The sequence below is a fragment of the Argentina silus genome (genome assembly GCF_951799395.1).
Source record: "Argentina silus genome assembly, chromosome: 20".
Taxonomy (NCBI): Eukaryota; Metazoa; Chordata; class Actinopteri; order Argentiniformes; family Argentinidae; genus Argentina; species Argentina silus.
Genome location: NC_139674.1, coordinates 14,066,172 through 14,078,024, shown reverse-complemented (window position 1 = coordinate 14,078,024; position 11,853 = coordinate 14,066,172). Strand labels below are relative to the sequence as shown.

The window sequence follows — 11,853 nt, the reverse complement described above, 5'->3', positions numbered from 1 at the left end:
GGTTTCGACAGACTGTCTGAATAGTGTAAATTAGATTTGATTACAAAGTCCCCACTTGGCAGTGTCGTAAACACTTTATACGACAGACGCCCCGGGGTAAGCTTTACTTTTCATCTCCGATATTGTACGATCCCCATGGAGCAGAGGGGGCAATAATCATTTTACCATCCGCTCACATACATTATAAGTACCATGTGTTTGTCTTAACATATTACTGATGCATAATTGCTCAGCCATTTTGGCAAAGCATGAAAGCAAGTGAGTTGTGTGTAATTATGTGTCAACATCATTTTGGTCACTGGATCTGACCTCGCCTGACCTTTTGAAATGCTTAAATGAGTTGTTGCGCAGTCAAATGGTAATGGCTTCATTACCTTGTCCTGTATTGTCAAAATCATTTTCAATGTGGACTCAATGCCCAGTGATACCCAAGAGTGGAAGAAGAATCCCTTCACAGAGCTAAACATGAGTAATAAATAATAATACAAATAAATAAATAAATAAACTGGGTTGCATATCTACATCCCTGGTTAGTCCCTCTCACTGTCGCAAGCTGATATAGAAAGTACATGGTGACTGACTGCTCATCCTGTCCTTGGTTCAAGCTGTAGGGCATAGGAGGACACTAATCTCCCTAAACCATCTATTCTCTGTGAAGTTAAAGGTCAGGAGTTATAGTTGGACCTACTTGTAATACAAGTCATCTTTAACTTTGTATTCTGGTCCAAGGTTGTAATCTCAAATGTCATACTGTATGTAATTCACTGTGACACTTTCCCTGTGGCCACACTGACACACAAAAAAGATTCCTTTTCCATCTCCCACTCTTACTATGTAAAATATGAAAAGAAACAGATACCATTGTGTAGTCATCCAGACAGTGAGTGCACTGCTTAAGTGCTGTCTTGGCTTTGGAACCGGTGGTCAAACACGCTAACAAGGGGGTTTGGATAGGACAGGATTATTTGAGACAGAGAGAAACAGAGAAAGTTCCACATTTTCTGGTTGTAATGTTCTGTACTACTGCGGATCCCAAGCCAAAGACTTTATCTGTGAGATGTTCTCTGGAACACAAGTAGAACAAGAGTTGAGGTTTGTGTGACAGAGGCTTTGTTCAAATGAAAGCTTGGATTGAGTTTTATCAGCTAGAACAGTCTAACTGCTGGCAGAAAGGCTTTTTCTTTTTTAAAGGGTGCATCTGGGTCTATGGTTACACATAGTGGTCAAAGTGGGGGTGGATTTTCTGACCTGATATTATCAATAAAGCATTTGGGTTGTTTTCCTTTCACTGATTGAAACAAAGTGTACCTCACATGGCTCTGTGTGCTGTGAAGTCTCTTAACACTTCACTCATATTCCAAAATGTCAACAGAAGGCCAGAGACAACACTGGTGTACTTTGCCCCCTTCCCTCTGAGAAAAGAAGCCCTATAAAAGTGTCCATCCTTTGAAGGTTTATGAAATTTAACAGGACCATCAACGCCCATTGTGCAGTAACTCTCTCTGAGTTCCAAGGCAAACAAGCTCGCTGTTTGCCTGGGACATCTTTAAAAGGAACATCAGTAAATAAAAACCTACCTTTTTAGATGTTCGACAGCATTTTTGAGTTTGCACCGCACATGTGGTTAAAGCGGCCCAGTATGAGAACAGTTGTTTAAATATCTTTAGATCTGAATGAATCACAGAGCTTATTCCACCTAGATTCATGCCAAGAGTGAGATATCATCAATATCAGACACAGTAGTGTATTTCTGTAATAGACATCACACATATTTGACTTCATTGATGTGGCCTGTGATTATGTGAATCGTTCCCTTACAACCACACGAGGGCGTCTTGTTAGGGTTTGGGAAATTAATTGCGTCTCTGTTCCTCAAAGTGTATCGTGACTTTCTGTAGACTAATTATTATTCCGGAAAATCTTGTGATATTAGGTGATGTCATTCTAGGACGCGTTTATGCTTCTATCATGTATCACCTGACACCTGCCCTGTCTCGGTGCACCAACTATAGGAAGGAATTGCACGAGGCCTGTTACAGAAAAAAGTAAAACAATGTCACGCTCTACTTGATTGAACACCAAACGATAACAATAAATAACACAATATTACCCTATACCCGTTGTTTGTATCCAATATGCGTTTTTGAAGAAGAAGAAAAAACACGCGCAAGGTGGCATGTGTGAAGTTTTGAATAAGAATAAAGTAGCCTTATAACCATATGTAAATGGTCATGATACTCTAATATCAACAATATCAGCACAGAGCAGGAGAGTCCATACCCTTGTCCCGTTTCAACAGAGGGTGGGCGGATAGCACTATCTCCCTCTGCCAATGACAGTCCCTCTTGGGAGGCGAGAGAGTCACATCCCTGCTATCCGGAATCTAAAATCTCCCTACCAGTTCAGGTAGAGGACCTCACTCAGACACTGCCCCTACTGCCAAGAGATGAAGGGATCTGTTTCCGCGCCCGAAGCTAACGCATGGACAGGGGAGCTTGGAGCTGTTTTGCGCCAACGCTCCACCGACTAGCCGCCTCAGACACGAAGAACACCCCAACGCGCGCATAGCAGCACTTTTGTTTTTATGCACAGGAAACTCCTGGACTAAAGGAATTATTTGCAAATTTATTTTTTTCACTCAAGCAAGCAGCGGACGCTGTGTTCAATGTCACCATGCTCATCATCTCGTCCCGCAGTGCGCTGCTGTCTGTCTACTACCCCCAGATCTTCCTCATCCTTACAAGCGGTAGCTACCTGTAGGTTGGCACATCTGATTTTTAACTTCTGTTCAATAAGTGTCTATGGTGTCAACACCAATTTAGTGTGCAGCCTACATAGGCAGCCCTGATGTTTTTTCTGCATGTGTAAAATCTCCTAAATTCTCACTCATTGAAGGACTAACTTATGCAATCAATTATTAGACCAATTTACGCATCTGAAAATTAAATAAAAATAAATAACAATACTACACACGTGTAGTGTGTTATCCATGAAGTTGAGTTTGTTTTTTTAAAGCTTTTTTGACAAGCTCACACAGTGTTAAAAGTGATTGGAATAGATTTATTGTAAACGAAAGGGTCATAAAGAGCCTGGTATAATAGCTTTTGTTCCTGCCATACAGTTGAATCTGAGACTTTTTGATTGTATAGTACAATGTCTAAAGGATAACCTACATAGACTATATGTATATTTTTATAAGCATGGTTGTCTGTAAAATAGATTAATTTCAATTTCACTGACAGATATATATCATTGAATGGGCCTAGCCTATGGCACATGGTGCACAGGCTCGCAATAACTGCACCAGAATGATAAAGACATGTTTGCCATGTGATTGAATGAAATCAATGTGTTTTCATAGATTTTTAAATGACAGATGACGTTATGTTCTCAGTTCGCAATTGTGAATTGATGAGATTACCTGACTAGTGGGGATTTACGCTTTACAGCATCATGCATGTTCGTATGCGCGGAGCTCGTCATGCAAAGGCTATAACTGAAAATCACATATGGAAAAGAGTATTATGTCGCTTGCCGACATCCTGTGTTCTGGTGACACAAACCAGTATAACGAGTTCATTCTTATTACATTAAAAAACCCAGGCCCTCACAGAGCGAATGATTACTGAAACATACATTTCATACATGCCCGATTCCTAAAATAGATGAGGTCCATGGTTTCAGTGAAAAAAATGGGCATAATACAGAGATGGTTTGAAGTCAACTTCATTGGCTAACCATTGTTTATTTTTAATGAATTGTAAAACCTCATTCAACCTAAAGTAGATTTTATAGAATAGTGGTGGTCTCGCGAAAACTGCGCTGAGGTCATGTTGCTGGGTCTGGTTGTTGATCCCCTCATCAAATCTTAAATGTTTATTTGAAGGTATTTTTTTTTGTGTGTCAAACCTCAGTCTCTGGTTCATCAATTGTAAATCAGTTACTGTCAAAGACACAGAACATAAGATAGATCTTGGCCTTTATGCACCAATGTGCGTGCCTCTTGACCTTTCGGCTCCCTCTGTTTGTATGCATGTCTCAGATCTAGGATTCTCACAATTGAAACTCAATGACATGAGTCTAACTGATGTTAACCAGCCCTCTCTCTTTTAAGGGCCTTGTCATCTGTAGCTCATATGCATCTCTCTCTCTCTCTCTCTCCCTCCCCCTCTCCCCCCCCCCCTCCCTCCCTCCCCGCAGGGCCCTGTCCTCTGTGGTAGCTCTGGGTGCCAACATCATCTGCAACAAAATCCCTGGGCTGGCCCCCCGTCAACGCGCCCTCTGCCAGAGTCGCCCAGACGCCATCATTGTCATCGGTGAGGGCGCCCAGCTGGGCATCAACGAATGCCAGTACCAGTTCCGCTACGGACGTTGGAACTGTTCCGCTCTGGGAGAGAGGACCGTCTTCGGACAAGAGCTGAGAGTAGGTCAGTCTGCTGCTGCCTGTCTGTTGCTGTTGCTGTTGCTGCACACCAGTGATGGCGATGACTTATGACTTGTGTGTCTTACGTGACTTCATACATTGAAACCCCCCCCCCCCCCCCCCCCCCCAAAAAAAAAACATCTTACGTTGGGGTTAGCTCTCTCCTTCCACCCCCAGGGTGTGGCGCCCATTGTTCTGAGTGAGCTGCTGCTCCTCTGTATGGAGACATGGAGAAGAGTGGGCATAACCTCTATGAACCAGAACCGAGGAACAGGGAGCACTAGTGAAAGAAAAACTCCTCCGACAAGAGTTCACCCTCTCCCGACAGCAATAACCACAATGACTAACTCCACGAAACGAGAACAACTGAAACATGACTCCCGGTCTCTAGTGTCCTGGAGGGGGTTTCAATCTTGTAGCTCCTCCGTGCGACGCCCTAGTGGGGGAGATCAGCGTTGCCTTTGGATGGGAGTTTGATTTGTGACTCTCATTACAACGACGATGTCGCAAATTCAGTTGATTGATTGGGGGGGTGAGAGAAAGGATATCCACAGTTGGAGGCCTATCTGTCACTGCCTCCTCCTGAAGATCTGTAGGCCCACAGAGAACCAGTGTTATCTGTTAACAGAGCCGTACGCCACGCATCTCTCTGGTTTCAGTCAACATTCCCGAGATTCACTTCTCACGGCAGGGTCTCTTAACGCAGCGCTCTTATATAAATTCTCCCTCAGTCAGAGATGTTTTGTTGTGGATTCGCTGTGGTCTGGAGCTGTGTTTAATCCAACAGCTCTGGTAACAATCACTCCTTTCAGGGAGACCCATGTAGACCAGCTGACGGCTGGATCCCTTTATTTCTTTTGTTTGAGGAAATGTATCTATTTCTCGTCTGTAGTGTATTGAAGGGACACTCAGCTAGTAGGAACCCGCAGGAACACTTCACACGAAGTCAATGTTATTCCTGTGTATTAACACTGTAATTACCCTGTAATAAACTAACCACATTGTACTGTATCAACGTCTTATTACATAGTAATTGCTTTGTAATAGCATACTGTGGTGGACTTTTTGTTATTACACAGCTGCAATAGGGACTGTTAAAGTAAAGGGTATTACTGAACATGCTGCTGATCGATTGGCACGTTATTTAAAGACTCCCTGGTTGAGTTGGTGTTGAGTGGTTAGATCTCTCACCTCTCCAGCTGGCTCTTTGATTCATGTTCATGCCTGCAGGGTTCGAAAATCTTGCAGGGAAAATTCTACCTTTTTTTTTTCGTGTGTCTGCCACGTATCATCCTACGGGCATTTCATCAATGTCAAGTCAGCAATCAGAGAGGCACCAAGGGGTACCAAGAAGTTTAATCCTTCGTTTGATTGATCAGCTGGGACTGTGAGCTCATTAACCATTGAGAAAGACCGGAGTTTTCCTGACCACTAATCGAAGCCAGCTACAGCAGTTGAATACCAACAATGGACCCATGCATGTATTACTGTACAATCAAAACAAATAACTATGCTGGGGATGGCGTTTGCCTGGGCCCGGGCCTGAGGAACACAATATTCAGAATGGCTCGATTAGGCTTGATGAGAGAGGACTTCAAGGTTTGTTAGGAGTTATGGATCAGAGAACCACAGACCTAATGGTTTCTTCCAGTGAGTTTGTCAGGTTGGAGAGCAGCCACTGCCACGGCCTTCCAAAGAGACACCATGCATTAATACTGGAGGTTATTGAAAAAGAATGGAAGCCAAGAGATCTTGATCAGGCAAAGGGGAAGATCCTATTACACGGAGCAATAGTAATGTTATGTATTAATTCCCTTCCCATGCTGTTAATATAGAAAAGTGTTTGTTCTGACATTGAGAGGGTGCCATGGAGAGGCTCTGGGGGGGGGGCGGGGGAGCCAGGGGGGGGGGATTTTTACGTGCTCTGGCCTGTGTAGTTTGATACAAAGTGACATGGCATAAGTCGTTGTGAGGTTCCACCAGATACACAGGCATACTGAGTAAGTCACTGCATAACGAACGTTCGCTTACAATTTATCTAGCGTCTTTATATGGGCGTACATGCTTCCTAGCTTCCTCTTTAAATACAGACGTTCATACAGTTGGTGACACCTTGTTATCAAGTGATACCAACATCACACCATTACTCCAAGATTACTCCTCACGCAGCGAAGCCTGGTTGCCAGACTACTACAGCATAAAAAAGAAACAACCAAAAAAACGTTAATGGTACGAGAGTGACAAAGCAGAGAGGGGGAAAAAAACCCCAGAAACAACAAGTTCCTTCATCCAGAAGACACGAAATGGGAGATGACGACTCCCACAGTATCGTCCCTCCGGCAGCACAGACACAGAGAAGGCTCCTCTGGCCAACCAGCAGATGTCACTTGTGTTTTCTCGCTGGCTTCTTACCCAGCCCAGACAAAAGGAGCACTTCTGAGGGTCTCGCTTACTGTTGGCAGTGACTGTAGAGAGAGGCTGTATTATATACTGGACTGTATGCCCAATAATATCTAATATGGAGAGTGTGCAGGGGAGGCAGGTGGAGGCAATAATCGGAGAATATAAAAATACCCGGGGTGTGGGGATTCAAGTGAATTCAAGTGCAGCATACTGTATAAAGGTGGGAAAACAGGGAGGAGGGTGTTCAGGAGAGACTTGAGATCAACGCAAGTTCCAAATCTCCTCATTCCTCATTCCATTCCACGCATCACAATGAGCCCTTCCTCCGATTCCTACCTCCACCTGCCTCCACAGAGTGTGTGGTACAGAGTGTGTGGTACAGAGTGCCTGAGGACCTGGAACTTCCGCATCCATCTTGATTGCTGCTACGATCACATCTATAAAAGAGTACTTCAGTTTTTATTACACTGCCCCAGATATGTTAGCACAGACAGTTGGCAAGAGATGTAATTACATCTGTTGCCAACCAAGCATTAACAAAAGAAGTGGTAAGTAGCTTCTCCATAACTGTGTGTACTGTAGCCTACTCATGGTCCTATTACAGGTGTATTACATAGGGTTATGACAGTGGTACTTGTACTGTAGCCTACTCACCATCCTATTACAGGTGTATTACATGTTTATGACAGTGGTACAGTGACTCTCCACTGCAGGGAGATACCCCTACAGGGTCCAGAGGCCGTTCGCCCCATGAAAGCACATCAACGCACAGTGAACAAACCATCAACACTGGAGCTCCCAACCTCTCCTCTCTGTGTACAGTGTCCACATTGTGTTTCATTGTGTATTGTGTGCCCGGTGGTGCTACTGTAGGTGAACAAACTTGATCATGACAGCTCCGTGTCGTGTCGTCCACAGGCAGCAGAGAGGCTGCGTTCACCTACGCCATCACGGCGGCAGGGGTGGCCCACGCCGTGACCGCCGCCTGCAGCCAGGGCAACCTGAGCCAGTGTGGCTGCGACCGGGAGAAGCAGGGCTACCACGACCAGGAGGAGGGCTGGAAGTGGGGCGGGTGCTCCGCCGACGTCAAGTACGGCGTGGACTTCTCCCGGCGCTTCGTGGACGCCCGCGAGATCAAGAAGAACGCCCGGAGGCTGATGAACCTCCACAACAATGAGGCGGGGCGAAAGGTGAGGGGAACACACACGCGAACGCACACACGCACGCACGCACGCGCACACACACGCATTTGCGCGCACACGCACGTACGCACGCACGCACACACTAGATCACAACCACTGTTCAAGTGTTGGTCTCTTGGTCTCTTGGTCTCTGCAGCATGAACTTTCTTGGAATGGTTGAACGGTTATTACGAATAATCTGATATCAAACTTTTGCTCTGTACCAGTGTTCTTCAATCCTGGTCTAACCCTAACCCGCATAGCTTTTCTCTTTTTTTTAGGGGGAGGTGGGGGTGTAAAAAAAGCTGCACAGTGTTTAGCGTGTTGTATCAACCCAACTAAAGCCCACAGACACAGTGGCTCTCCAGGACCTCCAGGTTGGAGAACATTGTTTTTACAATGTGAATCTGACACCCAGTCGTAATAGGCAACACTTACACATTGAATCTAATATATCAGAAGACTGTCAGGCCATGCATTAAGCTCAGAGTAGTCCATAGTCCTTAGCCAGCTAAATGAAGCTAATTTATGGTTTTAATTGTGTGTGTGCGTGTGTGTGCGTGCGTGAGTGTGTGTGTATGTGTGTGTGCGTATGTGTGTGTGTGTGTGTGTTTGTTGCAAGGCCGGGCAGACAGCTGCCAAATGGAGTTCTGCCATAGCCCTGCAGTCCATTCATTGAATTACAGACCATTAAGTCAGGATACAGGATATTATTGCAAGTCTCTCTCTCTTCCTCTCTCAGTGGCAGCACCAAAAACCATGCTTCTGCACCAGTGAACACACTGAACCAACCCAAACGGGGGCCAAGGCCCCAAACCTGACAGCAGTGCAACAGAGATGTATCTCCTGATACATGATTCGATTGACTGGCCACACAGTAATCCCCTTCTTCATTCATTTTGAGATATTGACAACGATAATACAGCCCGTGTCAAAATCGATCGACATCTTTGTATTTTGGGAAGAGAAATAGATTCTGGGGTGTGGATCGTATTTGAAATGTTCAGATTGAGTTGCAACTCGAAAGTCAGATACTGTCAAATTGAGTTACTACTTGAAAGTCAGACATAAATGGTATCCGCCTTGCTTCAAATTTGTCAGCTGGATATATCTGTAAAGCATAAAAAAGTGAATTTGTTTCTAACCTCAATGGTAACGTAATACGTGTATGGTTGCATGAGGCTTCTGGACATTTTTCCTGTCCATTATGTGGTCTTCAGAAAGGTAGAGTAAATTAGAGAGTAGAGTCTTTAGCCGTAAGTTATTTTCCCCTTGTGTCTGACATATAGCTGGCATAACTGTCCATTTGGGGATATGTGCTAAAGCACATGGAATCTGGGTCATTTCTATGGAAATATTAGGCCAAATTAATCAGATAATGCAGATACACACTGACAATGCAGACATAATGATTATGCCGGTCATTGATTGCATTATCTGTTTAACGGCCTCTTATATCTTAATATAATATAATAAATACCGTTTAGCGGACGCTTTATAATATAAAACGATTTACAGTAGAGTGAGTGCATATATTTTTAGCATATTTAGTCGATATATTGTCTTTGATATAATAATAATAATAAGCTTTTATTTATATAGCACCTTTCATGCATAAGGATGCAGCTCAAAGTGCTGTACAATACTGCGCAAGAGAAAGAAAAAGAAACAGATTAAAAAACGAGAACAACCAAAACATCAGCAGAGTTCTGTACAACACAGTGCAAGAGCAGATTAAAAACAAACACAACTATAACATAATTAATCAGTACAATAAAAGCAGCATCACTCAATCTAGTTGCATAGAGGGTTGATCAGTACAATAAAATCAGCAGAGATAGCAGCATAGATAAAATGCTAATTGAAAGCTAAATTGAAGAGATAGGTTTTTAACTGGCGCTTAAAGATGTTTACTGAGCTTGCCTCCCTGATTTCTTGAGGTACTGTTGCACAGTTTAGGGGCATAGTTAATAAATGCTGCATCGCCAACTTTCTTTTGGGTTTTAACCTTCAATAAGTCAGCAGCAGAGGACCTGAGTGCTCTTGAGGGCGTATAGATTGTCTGCGAATCAGTAAGGTAGGATGAGCCAGTGCGGAGCAGTTAAGACTGGAGTGATATGCTCTCTCCTCTTAGTTTTTGCCAATAGCCTGGCAGCAGAGTTTTGAATTAGTTGGAGCCTTTCTGTATTCTTGGGGAGGCCAGTAAAAAGTGCATTATAGTAGTCAAGTCTACTTGAAATAAAAGCATGAATCAGTTTTTCAGCATCCTGTGAGTTAAAAACGGCCACACCTTGGCAATGTTTCTCAGATGAAAAAAGGCCGTCTTGGCGACCTTGCTAATGTGGGAATTAAAACTCAGATCACAGTCTAAGATAACACCAAGACTTGTAACTTCTGACTTAATCAAGGGAGTTAGATTCCCAAGGCTGTTTAAAAGCATAGCCCGTTTGTCTTGGGGCCAAGTAAGAGGACTTCAGTTTTGTTCTCATTTAGCTTTAAAAAGTTATTGTTCATCCATTTATTGACAGCTGATGGACAGTTAGTGAGGGGGCAAATAGCATTAGCATCATATATGGACTTTGAGCAGGAATCAACTCACTACGTTAGCATTGCTAGTGCCATGTTCTACAAAACTGACCCACACGAGACCATCTACTGCAGTACCACCTGCTGTAGAGCTGGCATCAATCTAACCATCTCCCCCCTCTCCCCTGTCTCCTCTCCCCTGTCCCCTCCTCCCTGTCCCCCCTGTCGCCTCTCCCTGTCCCCTCTCCCCCCTGTCCCTCTCCCCTGCCCCCCCCCCCCCCCCGTCTCAGATTCTGGAGGAGAGGATGAAGCTGGAGTGTAAGTGCCACGGGGTCTCGGGCTCCTGCACCACCAAGACCTGCTGGACTACACTTCCCAAGTTCCGGGAGATCGGCTACATGCTGAAGGAGCGCTACGGCGGGGCGGTGCAGGTGGAGCCGGTGCGGGCCACGCGCCTCCGCCAGCCCTCCTTCCTGCGCCTGAAGGAGGCCCGGGGGTACCAGAAGCCCACGGACACGGACCTGGTGTACCTGGAGCGCTCGCCCAACTACTGCGAGGAGGACACCACCACGGGCAGCACGGGGACCAGAGGGAGGCTGTGTAACCACACCTCGCCCCACACCGACGGCTGCAACCTGATGTGCTGCGGGCGTGGCCACAACACCCACCAGTACACCCGCGTGTGGCAATGCAACTGCAAGTTCCAGTGGTGCTGCTTCGTCAAGTGCAACACCTGCAGCGAGAGGTCAGAGGTGTTCACCTGCAAGTAGGGAGCGAGGGGAGGGGAGGAGGAGAGGGGACGAGGGGACGAGGGGACAAGGAAAGGCGATGAGATGAGAGAGGATACAAGGAAGTGGACTAAGGAAAGGAATGGACTCGACAGAATGGACTTGAGAATATCACTTCTTCGTGGCTTCATTTTGCACATTGGACAGACATCCTATTTGTTTTTTTTTTGTTATCGTTGTTTTTTTTTTAAGACAAAACTAAAAATGTAAAACGGACTTTTGAAAATTACTCTGAGAAAGTAGGCGAATCATGTTTTCTTGTGCGCTGACTGGAAACTGTGACATATTACAGAATACGATGTGTTTGCAGGATATGTATGAAGTGCAAGGGATCGGTTGTTCACTTTTCGTCTCCAACAAAGCAAAGACAGGAAAAACGTAACGTAACGAACACCAAGACGCAGCTGTCAGCCCTTTTCAGACACAGTTCAATCTACGAGCAAAAACAAGCTCTTGTATTTGAGACGGGGGGGGGGGGGGGGGGGGGGGGAAGGAAACCGAATGACTGACAAAATGAAAAGCTAAAACTGGA

At 45.0% G+C, this 11,853-nt stretch overlaps 1 protein-coding gene across 2 annotated transcripts; it reads left to right on the top strand.

Annotated features, from left to right (window-relative positions):
- Window positions 1-2,665: 2,665 nt before the first annotated feature.
- On the top strand, window positions 2,666-11,303 carry wnt7ba (wingless-type MMTV integration site family, member 7Ba; the record flags this gene model as incomplete). Of its 2 annotated transcripts, none has more annotated exons than XM_083692454.1 (4): window positions 2,666-2,760; window positions 4,201-4,431; window positions 7,749-8,016; window positions 10,824-11,303. In XM_083692454.1, 4 exons carry the CDS (start codon window positions 2,666-2,668, stop codon window positions 11,301-11,303), a joined length of 1,074 nt encoding a protein of 357 aa, XP_083548580.1. The 2 variants fall into 2 exon arrangements, with proteins under 2 accessions (XP_083548580.1, XP_083548581.1); XM_083692455.1 differs by having other exon boundaries at window positions 2,667-2,756.
- Between the last annotated feature and the right edge of the window lie 550 nt (window positions 11,304-11,853).